Source organism: Histomonas meleagridis, assembly GCF_020186115.1.
Source record: "Histomonas meleagridis strain 2922-C6/04-10x chromosome Unknown contig_20, whole genome shotgun sequence".
Classification (NCBI taxonomy): Eukaryota; Parabasalia; order Tritrichomonadida; family Dientamoebidae; genus Histomonas; species Histomonas meleagridis.
The window spans coordinates 2216359-2235174 of NW_027150805.1; the positions used below are offsets into that span (position 1 = coordinate 2216359).

The following is an 18816-nucleotide window of genomic DNA, read 5'->3' on the forward strand; positions in this document are numbered from 1 at the left end:
GAATACTATCGTTCAGAACGATATACGAATTTTGAATGCAGGTTGTCACTTTTTTATAAGGATAATATAGATAAATCTTTCTCAAGATATTATCGATAAATTTCTATTCTCATCCTTAGTTATAATTTCTATTCAATTCAAATATTATATTTATAAAATTGATATCTTGAAAAAAATTGATTTTCGTAATTTAGGAACATTTATTAGAATGCTATCAAGATAAAGTAGTCTAATTGTGGTTACACATTTAGTGCATTTTGAGTTGAAGTGTAGACATTTTTGGTGATGGAATCGTGAGAAAAGGAGTAAAAACAAAAAATTTGCAATTTGCAACATAGGTAAGTATAATGAGGAAAGTATAAGTCAACATTATTAAAAATAAAATCTCTATAAAAAGTAATTGAAAATTCAATTTGATTTTTCTGACATAACAAAATTTCCATAAATGTAAATTGTTTATGCTAGCCAAACAAATAATTCCCAGGAGGTTTGATTGGTTTCATAGCTCACTTTCTTGTATAACGATACTTTTCTGTTATTTGCACAAATAAAAAACCATACATAGTCACTTTTTACCCGATAATGACTGTGACAGTTTGACGATCAATTGCGCCAAACTGTTCAATTTTCAGAAAATTGAAAGGTAAACATTTTCAACGACATTGTTTTATTTCGGTTTAACTGAAATTTTCGATTAATTGAAATTTGAGAGCAGGAGTTGACATTTGTCATTAAAATGTTTTCTCTCCTTCTTGGTTTCGCTCTCTCAGCCAAGATCTGCTTAGATCCAGGACATGGTGGTTCCGATCCCGGTGCAGTCGGATTCGGTCGTCGTGAATGTGATGATGTCTTGAGGCTTTCTCGTGAAGTTCGTACAAGACTTCAAAATCTTGGACACACTGTTGTTATGTCACGTGACTCAGATGTCTATGTTTCCCTTTCAGGCCGTTCATCATGGGCTAACGGACAAGGATGCAAGTACTTCGTTTCCATCCATCGTAATGCATTCTCATCATCATCCGCTTATGGTTATGAAACATACGCTTATAGCACATCATCAAGTGGTTACACATTAGCTAAGAACATCCATAACGCTGTTGTTGCTGCTGGTGTTACATCAAACCGTGGTGTTAAGACAGCTAACTATGCAGTTCTTCGTCAAACATCAATGGCATCCAGCCTTTGCGAAGTTCTCTTCATCACAAACTCAAACGATAACGCATACTTCGATAGCCACTTCTCATCATATGCTCAAGCTATCGCAAACGGCATCTCAACCACAGCAGGAGGAAGCACTGGCGGTGGTGGCAGTGGTGGAAGCTGCTCATTCGCTGTTGGTTCATACGTTACATTATCCGGAGCTACACTTTACACTGATTCATATGCTGGAACAGCTGCAAGATCAATTTCAGGTACATACTCCGTTTCAAGATACATCTCTGGCCGTGCTGCTGGTGTTCTTCTTCAAGGATCTATCGGCTGGGTTAGACCAGAACAATGCTCTTGCTAAGTGAATTAAATGGATCTTCAGCTCAATAAACTCCATTAGCTGACTATCTATTGTACTTTTTGGGAAATTTTTCTCTAATTTGAAAATTATTATTTTGAAAAAAATCTTTTTAAAATGCTTTAAAGCCTTTATGTTTGTTGTTAATCGTTTTGTGGTTTTTATACGGAATAAATTTTAATGTAATTTTTCACAATTTTCAAATAATTAAAATATTTATCATGACTTATTATCCTATCTTATCAAGTAAAGTTGCGCATGGAAAAGTGGTTCTATAAGAAATTATTGGTTAAAACATTGTTTTGCAATAAAAACAATAAAGAAATGTTAAAATAAAAATTAAACGGTTTAGGGCGCCCCGAAGAAATTACATTAAATTCCACTTTACGTTTTATTAATAGTTCTCTATCAGCTCAATAAAAATTTATTTTGTATTCTCATCTTCAAGAACAATGTAATCTAAGTATGGCTGTATTTTGGTCCAATTTTCATCAAACCATTTGAGGAGAACACTTTTTCTTCGTTTTGCATCTCGGTCAAGCTTAATACCTGCATTTTCTGCAATTATAGCTGCTATGTTTACGAGCTCTCCTTGCTTTATATCACTGCCAAATCTACGGTTAATATCTTGAACAACAGGACTTTCTTTAGCATCAAATCCAGCCAAGCGAACAGCAACTCGAATTTTTTCGCCATTCAATGAAAAGCCCTGTGGAGCCATTTGATCAGTGATGATTGGTTGCATCATTGGGTAAGTTTGACTTGGCGCCATAATTTGTACTTGTTGCTGAACTTGTTCCAATAAATTTGTTAAGAATGGTATTACTGCCTCTGCTTTGTTTTTGTCTGTGATGTGTTCAAGCATATTGTTTGAAAGGTTTCGCAATAAGTTTTGGTTGCCTTCGTCCATTCCGGTAAAGATAAAAGTGCTCACACTTTTTTCACTCAACATTTCACATCAATTGGCTTTTTGAACTGTTGTTATCAAGCATTTTCAAAGAAAGAAGCATTCAATTTATGTGTAAAATATTCAAAAAATGTAGGGGTTTTACACATAAAAAGTGTCAAACTGACCACAATTCTGATGAATTAGGAGTTCACTTTATTTATTTCATCAGTATTTTTTGTATCGAAATGACTTCATAAATCATTGGGTTAAAAACATATGTAAATCTTTTTGTATAAGGGTAATAAGAATATTGAATATTTATTCGAAAGTCATTGAGATGGTGAAAATTAATCATGATTTTGAAGGAGTTTTTCAACACAAATTGGATAAAAAAAATAAAAAAGGGGCAAATCGGGAATCGAACCCGAGACCTCATGCACCCGAAGCACGAATCATACCACTAGACCATTTACCCTTTTACAAAAATTAAAAATACGACTAGTACTTAAAATGTTTCGATATATGGTATTTTTGCAATAGATAAGGTATGAAGAACAGAAATCAATTAAATCCTCATAAAAATTCTCAAGAATCAGAGTTTTCATCTCAAGAATATTTAATAGAACAGAAGCGACAACTTGAATTTGAAATTACAAAATTATTACAAGAAATTAATCCTTTAAGAAGACAATTTCAAAATGATATTCAGAAACCTTCAGCAATTAATGACGGGAACATAATGTATTCACAAAATACTTTAAAGCTACAAGAAACTACCAATAAAATTATTCAATTGCAATCTGTATCAAATAATCTTCAAAAAGAATATATTGAAAAACAGAGACTTCTAAGCACACTAGAGCTTAGTAAAATGCGTACAGACAATAACACTCATCGAAAATCCATTTCTGAAATTCAAAACACAATCCAAATGATGTCTTTTCAAATCACCAAAATCCAAAACAAGATTAAGACACATTATTCCTCTCAATCTAGCCACCAAATAATTAATCAGCGAAAACATATAAATAAACTTAAATCTCAATTGAAAAATGAATATCTCAAATATCAAGAACTTCAACAACTTCTTAAAGATTTTCCTGAAACAAACCAAACCAAATATAGTGCTAGTATTTCTAAGCTTGAAGAAATCCTTCAAACCAAGCAAAAAACATTAGAAAACAAAGAGAAACATCTCGAAAAACTCCAAAAACAACATCAAAAAGAGGAAACACTTTTATATGAAAGGACAAAACTCTTTCAAAAGTATTATATAATTAAACGTAATGCCACTGATTCCAGTGATGAATCATTTGATGATGAAGATAATAACAATAAAAAACATGTAATTGCTGTTGGACTTTTTAATCGAAAAATCAAAGAATTAGAAGTTATGAAATTATTTAGTCGATTTGGGAAAATCAACAAAATTATTATAAATAAGAAAAAGAATACGAAAAAAGATTTATATTTCGCACGTATTATATTCGATAACCATTCAGACGCGGAAAATGCTGTTAATAAAATGAGTAAATTTATATTCGAAAATAACACAATCAAAACAAAATTTGCTAAAAATCAAAACTTTGGATTACAAAATAATGAATCTGAAGATAAAAAATCAAATGATGAATTAAATCAATCATCAAAACATAAATTACAACCAAATACACCAAGAAAAGAAAAGAATAAAACAAAAAATGAAAATAAATCATTAATAAATAATAAAAATAAAAATATGCGAAAGTCATCTTCAGATTCTTCCGGATATAGAATAAATATAAGTTCATCAAATGAAAATAAAAAGTCTAAATCATCAGATTCTTTTGTTGAAATTAATGTTTCTTCTTCAAACGAAGAAAAGAATAATAAATCATCATCTTCATTCGAAGAAGTTAATATTTCAGAATCATCTGATAAAAACGACAGAAATATCAAAAGATCAAAATCAGATTCATCAAATTCTTTTGTTGAAATTAATGTTTCTTCTTCAAACGAAGAAAAGAATAATAAATCATCAACTTCATTCGAAGAAGTTAATGTTTCAGAATCATCTGATAAAAATAACAGAAATATCAAAAAATCAAAATCAGATTCTTTTGTTGAAATTAATGTTTCTTCTTCACATGAAGAAAATAAGGAAAAGAATATTAAATCATCATCATTTGAAGAAGTTAATATATCGAATTCATCCACCAAAGAAAATGAAAAAATCAAAAAATCCAAATCAAATTTGTCTCATTCATTTGTTGAAATTGATGTTTCCTCATCTTCGAAGAAGAGCGAATTTAAACTTGAGAAATCTTCTTCTTTCTCAAATGTTAGCGTTTCATTTTCGTCTGATAATGAAACCAAAACACGAAAGTCTTCTTCATCAAGTAAAAATAAAAAAATTAAACCAAAGTCATCTTCTGATATTGATATTTCTGATAAAAATGCTAAAAATGTTAAAAAAGCTTCTTCAAACATTTCTAAACAAAGTAAATCAAAGTCTTCATCTGAATTTGAAGAAATTTCTTTAGAAAAAAGTATAATATCATCGAAAGAAACTAAAAAAAGTAAATCAAAGTCATCTTCTGATATTGGAGATATCTCTGATACAAATGCCAAAAAAGTTTCAGCAAACAAGAGTAATGTAAATGCATCAGAACTTTCATCTGAATTCGATGATATTTCTGGTTTAGATAAAATATTAAATTCACCAAATAAAACTAAAGAAAATAATTTGAAATTATCTGATATAAAAAACACTAAAAAAGTAACTTCAAACATTTCCAAAGAAGCAAAATCAGAGATATCTTCTGATGTAGATAATATTTCCTTAGAAAAAAGTATAAAATCAAAGAAACCCAAAGAAACGAAACCAAAGTCATCTTCTGATATTGAAGATATCTCTGATTTAGATCAAATAATAGACACAACAAATAAACCAAAAGAAACGAAACCAAAGTCATCTTCTGATATTGGAGATATCTCTGATTTAGATCAAATAATAGACACAACAAATAAACCAAAAGAAACAAAACCAAAGTTATCATCCAAGTTCGAAGAAAATTCTGATAAAAATGCCAAAAAAGTTTCGTCATTATCTATAAGTGATATTTCAGTTGACTCAAGTGATCACTTGGATTCTTCAAGATCAAATAAAAAGATATCAAACAAAAGTCAATCGGAATCATCTGTTATCATTGATGGTTTATCTTCATCTTCTTCAAATAATTCACATAAAAATAACGATGTCAAAAGAAGTACTTCTTCGACTGATGTTGTTGAAGTGTTTTCTAGCGATGGAGATAATGAGCCTAATGATTTTTAGTTACATATGTATTGATAATGGAAAACAAATAAAAAAAATTTGTGGCATGACAAAATTATTATTTTGCTTGTTGTTTTTGAAAAATAAAAAATATGAAAACCACGAATTTTTTTAATCTTAAAAAAGCAAAGAATTTTACAAACAAACAAAGTTTAATAAAAGATTACAAACATCTTAAAATAACAACAAAAACTCAAAATTTTTGATTTGACGATCATTTCCAGGGTGGCCCAATTCAACAGCAAGTTTAAGGACAAATTGACTCTTGAGAACAAAACAATCCTCGAATTGCAGGTATGCAACCACATAAAAAATATACACCACTTACGCAGAGTAAGAGGATTGCGTGGAAATGAGCTCCAACAAGACCAATGTAGCAAGCAGAACATAGAAACCCTAAAAGCGCAATTACAAATACATTTAGAAACAAACCCCATCTGTAAGTCCTTTCAACTCTGTCTTCAATTGTTGTTGCCTTGAAAGAATCAAGTTGGAAGGAAATAGCAAGGCAAATACTGTACATTCCCATTCCAATTGGAGAAAAGGTAAAAAGCCAAAGTGGCGTAAAAACGATGAAAATTGCTAAATAAACAATCGAAAAGATAACAAATGGAATTCCAATGTAGAAAAGACGAACAAAAATAGCGCACGCAGAACCATTTCCACACTTCAGGTTAATAAGTGACATTACTGTTGTGCCAAAAACTCGTTCCCATGCTCGATTTGGTAATCCTATTGTGAATTGCATTAACCTGTATATAATTAATGGCAAGTAAAAAATGAAGAAAACTGGATGTGTTATGATCAGCATAAAATCAAGGAAGGGATTATCGGCAACTCCATAAAAAAGTTCGCTCCATGATCCCATGCATTTTCCATACATAAACACCATTAATACCTCGACAGCGTAAATAATGAATATTGAAGTAATTGCGATTGAATTACGTGCTTCAGAAGGAAGAATTTGATTTGTAATAGAGCATCCAATAAAAATAATAAAACACAAGTTTGTAATAAATGGGAATATACAGAACATGATCCTTACGAGCAGAGGTAGAGGCTGATGCCCATTGAGCATTTCCTAATAAATCCGTTTTGAAATTTGCACGTTTATTTTTGAGAATGTTTGTTTGATTTCTTTATTTTCACTTTATTTCTTTTTCCTTGATATAAATTTACATTTTAACAAGGCATTTTAATCTGCCTATGTATTACTTTGGTATCTAAGTTTGGATGAGATGAGAGATCATATATATATATAACAAATGCTAAATTTAGCATTTAATAATGAAAAAGTATTGAAATTATGAAACATCAAATATTTAGATAATAAAATAATTAAGGTGTTTCGTAGTTTACTTATTTTAACTTTGGAAATTTAATTGTTTTATGGACGTTAAAATTAAAAATTTATTTTGTGAGGAAAAAATGTACGTTAAAAATATATTTTTGTTTTAAAGAAGATGTGTGAAGCACTTGTAGAAACATCAGAGCCAATACAAAAAAATCCTATAGACAGAAGAAACAGCGAAAGCAGAAATCAGTCATATCGAGTTCCATCGCCATCCAGAACTGGATGGAATTCACCAGTAAGACATTCCTCAGCAAAAAATTCACCTTCAAGAAACTCACCAAGCCACCGACTAAGAATAGATTCACCAAGTAGAACATCAGAAGAAGAAAGAGCAAGGAGTCTCAACGCACAAATTGCTCAAGTAACACAATGTAATGCAGAATTATTACTTAAAATAAAAGCAATCAAGGAAGAAAAAAATGGCATTAAACTCCAACTTATTGAAGAGGATCATCGAAGGAAGAAACTTATTGAAAAAGAAAAAGTTAAAGCAGATTCATATATACAAAATCACAGAATGGAAAACCAACAGAAAATTGCTGCAATTCACAAAGAAAGGAAAGAAAAGATAGCTGATGTCATATCTAATTTAAAGAAGGAAATTGAACCTGTTATCAATTCACAACAAAATATTCGTGACACAATTGGTGATGGAAAAGAATTTATCCAAAATACAAAAGAAATAGTTCATAAAGAAATCCATAAATTTGCAGAAAAATATGTAAACGAGAGAAACCTTTTGGTTGAAATGGCAACGAAACATCCACGTAGATTAAAGATATGCTGTGCCGATTCGTTTGAACTTAAAGAAGATTTTCAAAGATATACAATTATACCTGTTAGATTTATGATCGCGTACAATAGAATCAGAAACATAGTTGAATAAGTAATGTAAGGTAAAAAAAATTTAATTAAATTTAATATTTTTTGGAAATGAGAGTTCATATTGTCACTTTTATTTATGAAACCGTTTAACAGTTTCCACATGTCCTTTAAAGCAGTTCCACTAATTACAGAAAGATTTATAATTGATGGTGGAAACCAAATGATTTTGGACAAGGAAGAGCGTGAAAGAGCATTAGGTGATCTTAAATCACTAAAATCAATTCGTGAACAAAATCAACTTGTTCTTGCATTTTTGCATAGTTCACCAACAATTCTTGATCCAAGTGATGCATTTGATTTTATTTTAAATATGGACATGTATAATGATCCATCTGTTTTTCAAGAAGCAGTCAAATCATTAAATAAATTAGCACCACAAATTGACCTTAATGAAATCATAGAAAACTTTCCTCCAAATGAAGATTCAGTAAGGCGAGCGCTTATTATGCGTTGTATACAAATCCCACCACCACCAAAATATCTTCCATTTATTTTTCGAGCTGCAACATCAAATTATCCAATCAACAGGTGTACATTCCTTGACATGATCAGCGAGATGAAAGACACAGAAATTGAACCTGTTTATTTAAATGCAATACAAAAGTTACTCGAAGTTATTTACAATGATCAATCTCCCAATGTCATTAACTCATGGCTTAATCCTGCCTTTCGTTATCTCAAGAACCAACCACGTTTTCCTAAAATGATAAATGATCTTGCACATCATCAAGATCCTGAAATTCGATGTAGTTTAGCACTTCATTTTCCACAAGCATACTCAGTCAATCCTGCTTGTTCTATCCTTTTTGACGACAACAATCATCGAGTTGTCGCCGCAGCAGTAAGTTCCATCGGTGATGTCCCACTTGAGGAGGACGTTCTGAAAGCGGCACTTTTGTGTAATTCTCACATTGTTCGAACGTTTGCTACAAGGAAAGTGAAAAAGCTTCCTGATGAGGTAATTGAGGAATATCTGAAAGACAAATCAACGGAAGTGAGGATTTCGTTGATTATGTACTTTCAAAGGTGTGAAAATCCGAAAAAATATCTGAGCATTTTGTTTAACGATCCTTCAATAATCAAAGGAGATTATTGGAGAATAGACTATGAGTTGTTATCTATTAATCCTGATGTGTTGATACAAATGGGTGATGAGGTTTTTAACTTTGTGATTGCGAGATCTGAAAAGCATCCACCAAAACTAATGAAAAAGGCTTTGTTAGTTCTTGATGCATTCGCAAGAAGTGATGAGAAGTATAACAGAAAAGTTATTGAATTGATGTCAAGGCTTGAAGATAAGAATACTTATTATAGTTTGAAAGCTTTGAATTTGCTGAAAGAACTAAGAGAAAGGAATTAGATGATAGAGTATATGAAATAAATTTATTTGTATTTATTATATAAGTTTTATGTCTTTACAACTATGATTTTTTTTTAATCCTTAAGGTTCAAACAAATATCATTTAAAAACTTATTTTTGTTTCATGTTATATCTCTGCTTGTTAAGCATAAACGTATTCTTTATTTAAATCACCGTGGAACAATTGGTATAGTTCGTGAGGCTCATAACCTCAAGGCTGGAAGTTCGAGTCTTCCCGGTGGTCTTTTTTCATTTTCCATTTTTTTTGAACATATAAATCATTTTTGCAACGATAACTCCAATTAATATTTCAGCCCCAAAAATAATTCCAAAAACTTTTTACTCGTCGTGCATATTTAACTTCGTCATAAGTCCTTCGACTCTTTCCTCTATCTTATTCAAGTCGTTATCCATGAACGATCCCTGCAGCACCATGTTCAGTGTTTCTTGTGGGTCATCTGTTGCGTCCAACAAAGCGAAGATGTCGTTTTGCATCTTTGCCTGGTTGATTGAGTTCATTGAGTTTTGTGCGTTGTTCAAGTGCAGCTCCTTACAGATCGGGCAAACGTAAGGCTCGTCGCCCAAACATCCGATGTGGAACGAGTGTCCGCATAAGAAATGTCGCGAAGGCCGATCGATCTTCACTTTACATATTCGACACATATCAGGCCGTATCATGAAGTAATCATTTTCCATTTGCGATATATCGGAATTTATTTCGTCGAGTTCTTTGTCGAGTTTCTTTAATGTATCAGTTTTATCATCGATATCTTTTTGTAGTTTAATGATATCATTCATTATATATTTCGAAATGAATCCATAATATACTTTGGATGTGGTAACATTTTTCTCTAAGATATGTAATATCGAATATATTGGAATTATGTTCTTTTCAACTATAGTTTTGATTAATGTTTCAATGATATTTAAGTTTTGCTCTTTGGACGTAACTGCCTTTAATAAGCATTCTTGATATAGATACGGATCTCTATCCCCAAATCGTTCGCAGATTTTCGGATATTCGGTGACATCGGAGATTAATATTAACTCGTAAAACAATCCGCGATGTTCATAGATAACCTTTAAGCCTTCAGTGATGTCTTTAAGTCGTCGTTCGACATCATTAATATCAATGTTTATGTTTTGCACATTCTTCTTTTGAAGTTTAATGTATTCGTTCTTCATCTTCTCTAATGCTAAATGTTCTTCACGTATAATAATCAATGCTTGTTCATCAGAATACTTCGCTTTCGGATGTAATAAAATCGAAGTAAGTTTCGACGTGTTCGCTTTAAGTGAACATGAAATATAATCATTCCAAATAGTTCTGCTCATTTTATCTGCGTCAATTTCGACTAAGCGATTAATGAACTCGATGTAATATTGCGGATATACGATGAACACCGGAGAAAATGACGCTGCTTTGCACATGCGTTGTGGATCATCATTAACGCCACGTGTACATGCGCTAACTAAGAAATTGATGAATCCATTTCGTGCTTCTTCTTCTAGTGTCTCCAATATTAATGGACCATGTTCCAGTACAACTTTTTCGATTTTGTTCGGCGGCATATTAACTAAATGATCAACAATTAATTGAACTTTATGCGCCTCTGCTAATAACTTAATATACGTTTCATGACTGTTGTTAACTTTCGCTAACTCTAACGCTAAGTCATCAAAGTTCGCATTATCTAATGCTTCAATCGCAGCTTCAACATCATACGGAGGCTCAATTCCTTTGCGTTGACATTCGGCTGCTAAATCAATCTTTTCTTGAATAGTTTTCATACGCTTTAACTTAATGTAACAACCAAATAACAAATTGGTATGTAACTTATGCGATTCTTCATTGGCCGTTTTGTTGCCGTGTTCTTGTAACGCTTCGAGATATTCGATTAAATATGTTGCAAATTGCGGATCTAAAAATTTCTTAATGACATATGATGGTTCGAGGTAACCAATGGCTTCTATGTATTCATGTATGGCTTCTTGGTAATTACGCTTCTCATAAAAAGAATCACCTTTGTTATGATGAATTATTGGGATGACGGTTGGACTAAGATCATCTTGATTCGCTTGGGCCAATTTAAAGGCAACGTCATACTGGTTGTATTTTTGGCAAAGTTGGAGAACTTTGGTTTCAATATCGGGCTCATTTAATAATGCAATTTTGCCATCATCAAGAATCAAGGTAAGTGAGCCCCATTCGTTCAGGAGATAGGATACTTTGATTCCAAGATGGCTAACACCAAAAATACAATGGATTTTCGGGTCATATATTTTCAGTGAATTTGTTGGTTTGTCGGTTTGGACAATGGAAACAATGTACTGACGGAACCTGAAAAGCTTCATGGGTTTAACATCAAGAACTATGTCCTCGTTAAGTAATCTTCCTTTTGATGAATATATTGATACAACATTCTTACGACAAAGATAGAGATTTCCATTCTCCCCAATAAAAGCTGTTTTCTCTCCAGGCTCAGGAGTATAACCAATTGCATCGATTTGACTATATTTGAGTTTTCCATTATTGATACCAAAACAATTGATGGTTTGAATTGTTGGGACAAATATGAAAGAAATTGGCTTCCTGTTCTTGTCGAGACCAGAGCTAAAGAATATTCCTGTGATTTCAGAATCGAGATCAAATGTTTGTGGCTTAAGTGTAAGTTTTTGAACTTTGTCAGTGTCCTTGTTAGGGAAGGTATAAACAGTAAGCGTTTTCTTGTTTAAAGTAAATGCGACTTTAGTAAGATCTCCTGAGCATGAGATAAATGGTATTTCAGTTGTACCTTCAGTACTTATAGTAAGTTCATACATTGGTGAAAAAAGAAGGGCATTACAAATTGTAAAAACATAGGAATCTTCTGATTTGCTGACAATGAGAATTTTTGAAGAATCTGATGAAACTTGAAGGAATAAAATTGGCCCATTTGTTTCAAAATCGGATTGAATAATATCTGGTGGATCAATTGAAGCGAGAACGTGAATATGGCCATCATTGGTACCAAACATTACTTGACTGAAATCAGAAGAAACACAAGTAATTTCCATTGTCTGAAGCTCAGGTATTTCAGGTACATCTTTTTGTTGAAAGAAGTGATATGTTTTCCATGGTTGCATTTTTAGATGACGGTTGGAAAAAATGCTGTTTCAGGGTGCCCCGAAGACTTGATTTGAAGATTTTGATTCAGCTCAACCAAGCTTATTTCCGCGGAATGAGACGATTAACAAAGCTGTTTTAAAACAACATTTTTGCACTAATAATTTTATTTGTTATAAAGAAAAAAATGATTAATTACATTGTTTGCAAGATAGGTATCATAGCAAACAAAATAAACAAGTTAAATTAATGTTATTGTTTTATAGCAGAGAATAAAACATCTAAATAAACATATTGTGTATTTAAGTGTTTTGAAAAATTATTAAAAATAAGCTTGCAAAATGAAGTTTAATCTTTAAAACCAACGTTCACCCACGGTGGGTGGATTAAGAAACATGGTTTCATGGAGCAAGAAAGATATGGAAAAACTTTTCGTATGGAACAGGATTGTTATAATCAAAATCATACATTTCACTATCATCATCAGCAAGTCCTGATATAGAAATTGGTTTCACAAGAAATCCTTTTTCACTCACCTCGATTACACGGCAATCTAAAATCATACCATCATTTAGATTCATAAGAACATGCTTGCCTTCATAGCGTTTTCCTGCTTTCGCTTTTTCAGCATTGGTTTTTTCATTGCATGGCCAATCAAGTCTTTCTTCCATCTTATTGTTTGTGAGATGACATTAATTTTTAGGGAAAAAATGCCAAATTTACCTTTTAGTCACTTTTTTGTTGTATTATTTCAAATTGTTTTTTGAAGGGTTTACTCGAATCGTAAAATTTTGTACGCTCATTTTTCTGAGGTTTACTTGGAAAGATAGAAGATATTTTGGAAAAAATTCAAAATTTCTCGTTACATAATTTATTTCCAAGAACATAAAAATAATTTCCGGAAAAATATAGATATATTACTTTTCGAATATGATTATATATTGAGAATAACTGTTGTATAGGTAAAATAATGCTGGATCATTATTTATATAATATATAATTTTTTACCCAAAATTGCAGAAGGTGTTTTTGAATAAATGCTCAATAGATTTTTCTCATTTCAAAAGAATTTAGAAGGGCATTACATAAACTGGTGGAAAAAAATCGGCAGTATCGGTTCCACTTTTTGAACGTGATTCTATTGAAGCCGATCGAAAAGTGCTGCTAATTTTTTACAACCAGTTTATTCTAACTTTCATAAAAGTTTTATTGATTTTCATTTCACAATCAGTTGTAAAAATTTGTTTGATTAATGTTCGAAGCAAAAATAATTATAAATCCAAATGATGCACTTCATCTCAATGAATAATAGAGTTTATAGGACATTACATATATGATTTTATTCTCCTTTGTTTGAATATTTCTGGAATGCAAGCAAATTTTAAGATTTTTTTCATGGGGTTCGAAATTTCACTTTTTTTATCCATATATATTTTTGAGCAATCATTTTATGTATATTTAACGGTTTCTTTATTAAACATGCTTTTTTCTCAAATCAATCATAATAACTGGGGTTACATGTGACTTTTTATAGTTAAAAGATTTGATTTTGATGACCCTCGTTTGAATGAACAATGTAATTGTTGTTTAATTCTTTCTTTCAGAATGGACATTCAAAAATATAAATAACCTGAAAGAAATTATATTTTGACAGTAACCATTCAAATTATTGGCATTTTCATTCAAATTCTCTATGGTTTTTTACAATTGTAGAGTCATCTGAATTTAAATTCAGATGTTTGACCAAAAGCAATAATCATCTCCATGGGGTAATAATAAATTTTAAATCGCCCCAGGTTCGAAATCTTCATATGGAAAGCCAAAGGAGAGATCTTGATCACTTGGAAAGCAAAAGCCTTTGTTGGATTGATCAACATTTGAACAAGAAAACTCGGTAACGATGTCTTTCATCGCAGAGCTCAAATCAACAACTATATTTGGAATCGCAAACATACTTAAATTAGTCTCTAGTTCCTTTTTGTTTTTCTTCTTCAAATTTGAGTACCATCGATTTTTAATATTATTAGCTGAACGATGAGGGAAAAACTTTCCTATTTGGACCCATTTTTTACCCATTTCTCCAACACGTTTCATTAGTAGTTCATCTTCTTCTTGTACCCATGGGTACTTTTTTATATTCGGTTGAAGGCATGAAACCCATCTTTCACGGCACTGTTTTCCTGTCCGACCTAAAGTGCTCGCAATCATACACCAATCTTTTTCCCCATTTTCATGAACATGATTTCTTAATTTATCATCATCTTCTTTTGTCCATGTTCCCTTTTTTATTTCTGGATTAAGAACCTTTCGCCATCTTTCTGATATTTGCCTTGCGGTTTTATTGGGTAAAAACTTCTGTTGTTTTTCATTCCAATCCTTGAAATTTTTATCTTTACCAGACATTACTTCCATAAGGATTTCATCCTCTTGAGGTGTCCAATGCCTTGAGACATTCTTAAATGCTCTTACTCTTGATTTGCTTCTTTTCATGTGAACTGAATTCATTCCTATCAAATTATCTAATATGGCAAATCCTGTTCAATATATGTCAGTGATTTTTATCAATTCGATAAATATTTTGCAAAATTTGAACGTTTCATCATAATTTTTTTTAAAGGCAAAATTTGCCAAAATATTTATTGAACGTTTACGCTAGCCTCTTGTCGAGGGTGTGGTCTAATTCAAATATTAATATTTTCATATTCAGAATATTGATTAAAAATTTGGTCATTAGCAATTCCTTGCTGTTAAATTTATTATATTATTATGAATTCATAGGTTGAAAATGGTAACCTGATTTTTTTGTTGTTTAATAACGATACGGTTATGTCTAAATATTGGCGTTTATTTTCTTAATACAACGATCATGACGGTTTCATATATTCAATTTTACGTATCGTAAATATAACCGTTGCACAGGATTATTTTCTGTAGATTAACGACCTTTTGTCAAAAGAAATAATCTGACCACAGATATAAACTGCATATAAAATGGAAATATATCAAAAATAACAGAATAATTTTTAATATGATCTTAAATAAATATTTTACTTATATTGTATTTTAATATTTTATATTTTAATAAAATTTTCATTTAATGATTGCTCGGGAAACTAATTGAGAATATTGAATTCCGATGGAATGGTCAGATTAAGATTTTTTGGCAAAATATAAATATCTATGGAAATTACATACAGATTAATCTGTCGATTTATGGAATATTTTTTAATCACATTTTTATTATGTTGTGTAATTCATAATTATGTCAACCATCTAATGATCATTTTTTAAAGTTTTATCCTTTTTTTTAAAGTTGTTAACAACTTTTAACTTAAAAAAAAAAACTCAACAGAATATAAATTATAAAAAAATGGTTGTTGTGGGGTTCGAACCCACGCCCTTGCGGACACATACCTGAAACGTGCGCCTTAGACCACTCGGCCAAACAACCTCGTGATATCTTTAATTTTTCATTTATCATAATTAATAATTCTAAAAATTCAATTAAGCCTTAATTCAAACCAAATCTTAATAGAATTCTATGATTACGGCTGAAACTTCGGATAAAATCATTGCGTTAATTAAAGGGGAAATTAGTGACGAAATTAATCAGCCAGATTCATATCTTCTTCAATTTCATACAATTGATTATTTGGAAACATTACTAGAAATTTTAACGACCAATGATATCCCATTTGAACTTATATATTTTGCATCAAGAGCCATATGTGATATCTGTGAAAAAAATTCGTCTGTTTTTATAGATAAATTTCATAATATTTTGCCAATTATCATTAGTATTCTTGCTAACAATTTTGCTAATATTCAAAATTATTTACCTGTTCAATTTCTTGCAAGAGCTTTTTCCGATATAATTTCAATTTATATAAATAATTCAATTTCATATCAACAATCAATGAATTATCTATACGAAGTATTAAGTCCAACTGATCCAAGCTATTTTGGTCTAGGAATCATAGTTTTAAGGGAATGCTTGAGAAAAAATGAGGAAACAGAAGAATTCAAACGAGAACGATCAGATATATTCAATTACATAATGGGAGGGCTGCCCCAAACACAAAATTTCAATAGTCATTCAATTTTTCTAAGCCTAGAAATTTTACAAAATTTTTGCCTTGATTTTATTAACCTTAATTGTTTCGAACTATTTTTCATTATTGGCGCATCTACCACAACTTCACCTTCTGATAAGATTGCTTATGAATTATGTTCACAAATAATTAAAAATAATTCAGGATTTAATGGATTACTTCATATTGTTACAAATCAAATTAATGCTGTTTCAAGTTTCTCAAACATTCATGCGTTCAACTTTTTTTGTGATTTTTATCATGAATTTTATTCACAACTTCCGAATTATATTCAATTACAAATTCAATCATTAATTTCCACAGTATTACAAAAGAATTTATTTTATTTTGTACCAAATTCAGTTATTAACATGTTAAAACTATTTAACATAAATAATGATTTATCATTTTTATATTTTAATTCTTTATTTGATGTTACTCATCTTAAAGAAATGAATGACGTTCTTAATTTAGAAACACTAGAAATCCCAAAATGTATTTCAATTCTTTCTTTTATGTTTAAATCAGATTTGTTTTCATCTTTAATAACAGAAACGAAAAACCGTTTAGAAACATATAAAAATGAATTTTATGAAGAACTTGCAAAGAAATCAGAAAGTTGTAATTTATATGAACTTAAATTTGTAATAATCATTTTAGTTACAATTCAAATCATTAAAACACAAATTATTATTGAACCTGTTTCTCAAGGAAATGAATTTCTTCAATACTTATTCCAAATCTCAATTGAAAGTCCTCAAATTCTTAATTTCAAACATGAACTTTCTCTTTATTCATTAGATTTTTCATTTTTTATTTTCTACAAATTTTTTATCGATTTAAACGAAGAAATTCTTATTACGAAAATTGATCAAAACATATATTCAAATTATTTAAATTTAATTCTTACTAAAATTTCATATTATTTAGAGAATTATGATGAAAACATATTAATAATTAATAAATCAACTGAATTATTATATTTGTTATTTAGTAAATCGATTGCAAAATATACTGATATTTCTATCATATTAAATAAAAAATATGAATTCATTCAAAATCAATTACATTTTGATTCGGCTTTAAATTATTCTAAGGCTATTGGATTAATATTATTATCAAACAATGAATTACTTTATTTGTTTTTTAATCAATGGAATGAAACATTTAATTTGCTTAAAGAAAATTATGATTCGAATGTTCATAATTCACTTTTATTAAGTTTTTTATGCTTATTTGAAACATGTAAAAATCGTAATGAATTTATGGAAATATTTAATTTCCTTTATCCAGAAAAATTAACTATTTTAACATTTAATTTTAATGAAGATATAAATTTATTACTTTTATTATTCTTTATTTCTATTTTAAAACCAAATTATTTAAACTTTGGTCCATATTCAGATGATGGAATTAAACTTATTCATCTTGTTATTCAATATTTGAATAAATTCTTGGTAAATTCGTTTTTTACATTCCCATTTAGTAATGTTCAATATTCATATTTTTTGTTATTTTTGGAAATCGTTTCGATTCTTTTGAGAGTCACTTTTTTCGATTTTCAAATTTTTGAAATTTTCGATGATAAAATTTATTTTGATTTTCTTACTTCATTTTTTAACTTATTTGGTAGTTTTCCAATTGCTAAGGTGTTTGAATCACAAGAAATAAAAACATTTTTTTATGATATTTTTTATTCATTAACAAAATTACACATGAAAATTCTGTTTTTTAAATTTAAAGATTTCTTTTCACAAGTTCCACATTTAATTGAGGAATGTTTTTCTGATGGAAATACAATAAAAGTTATTCATAATTTAATTATATTCTTTTATAGAAATCTTGGCAATGTTGAAGTTTATAAATATTATTTAGATAATTTGGAAGATATAAAGTTTAAGATATGGAAAGTTTTTGTTTTATTCATTCAAAAACAAATTACAAACGTATCCATTGTTATGGATATTTTTTCATATTTTGCTTTAATGAATGATGAATTTGTCAATAAAATTAATTCTTTAATTGATTTGTTTCCAATTTTGGATCAATTTAATTATAAAAAGTTATGCATTGAATTGAATGGTGCAATAAAAAATAAAAATTTTGAAAAGGCAAAAAATGAATTCATTCAAATATGTAAATATTTTTCTAGATTTCCACATACCTGTATGAAATTAATATATTAATTATAATTTTTAAAAAAATTAATAAAATTGTTTTTACGTTAAAAAATTTTATATATTTTAAATTTTTTCAAATACATTCAGCTTTGTATAATACAAAAGTTAATTTTTATTCTTTAATTATA

General features: G+C 29.8%; 7 protein-coding genes across 7 annotated transcripts; 3 read left to right on the forward strand and 4 right to left on the reverse strand.

The window, feature by feature from the left end:
* Positions 1-736: 736 nt before the first annotated feature.
* Positions 737-1510, forward strand: GO595_003218 (N-acetylmuramoyl-L-alanine amidase; the record flags this gene model as incomplete). Its single annotated transcript, XM_067916215.1, has 1 exon — positions 737-1510. One exon carries the CDS (start codon positions 737-739, stop codon positions 1508-1510), a length of 774 nt encoding a protein of 257 aa, XP_067777019.1.
* A 421-nt stretch (positions 1511-1931) lies between these two features.
* Positions 1932-2417, reverse strand: GO595_003219 (uncharacterized protein; the record flags this gene model as incomplete). Its single annotated transcript, XM_067916216.1, has 1 exon — positions 1932-2417. One exon carries the CDS (start codon positions 2415-2417, stop codon positions 1932-1934), a length of 486 nt encoding a protein of 161 aa, XP_067777020.1.
* Positions 2418-7175: 4758 nt separating this feature from the next.
* On the forward strand, positions 7176-7952 carry GO595_003220 (uncharacterized protein; the record flags this gene model as incomplete). Its single annotated transcript, XM_067916217.1, has 1 exon — positions 7176-7952. One exon carries the CDS (start codon positions 7176-7178, stop codon positions 7950-7952), a length of 777 nt encoding a protein of 258 aa, XP_067777021.1.
* Positions 7953-8027: 75 nt separating this feature from the next.
* GO595_003221 (uncharacterized protein) lies at positions 8028-9311 on the forward strand (the record flags this gene model as incomplete). Its single annotated transcript, XM_067916218.1, has 1 exon — positions 8028-9311. The coding sequence occupies one exon, from the start codon at positions 8028-8030 to the stop codon at positions 9309-9311; it is 1284 nt and encodes a 427-aa protein (XP_067777022.1).
* Positions 9312-9650: 339 nt separating this feature from the next.
* GO595_003222 (vacuolar protein-sorting-associated protein 11-like) lies at positions 9651-12437 on the reverse strand (the record flags this gene model as incomplete). Its single annotated transcript, XM_067916219.1, has 1 exon — positions 9651-12437. One exon carries the CDS (start codon positions 12435-12437, stop codon positions 9651-9653), a length of 2787 nt encoding a protein of 928 aa, XP_067777023.1.
* Positions 12438-12818: 381 nt separating this feature from the next.
* Positions 12819-13088, reverse strand: GO595_003223 (uncharacterized protein; the record flags this gene model as incomplete). Its single annotated transcript, XM_067916220.1, has 1 exon — positions 12819-13088. The coding sequence occupies one exon, from the start codon at positions 13086-13088 to the stop codon at positions 12819-12821; it is 270 nt and encodes an 89-aa protein (XP_067777024.1).
* Positions 13089-14199: 1111 nt separating this feature from the next.
* Positions 14200-14625, reverse strand: GO595_003224 (Myb-like DNA-binding domain containing protein; the record flags this gene model as incomplete). The annotated part of the gene is made up of 1 exon (XM_067916221.1): positions 14200-14625. The coding sequence occupies one exon, from the start codon at positions 14623-14625 to the stop codon at positions 14200-14202; it is 426 nt and encodes a 141-aa protein (XP_067777025.1).
* Positions 14626-18816: the final 4191 nt, after the last annotated feature.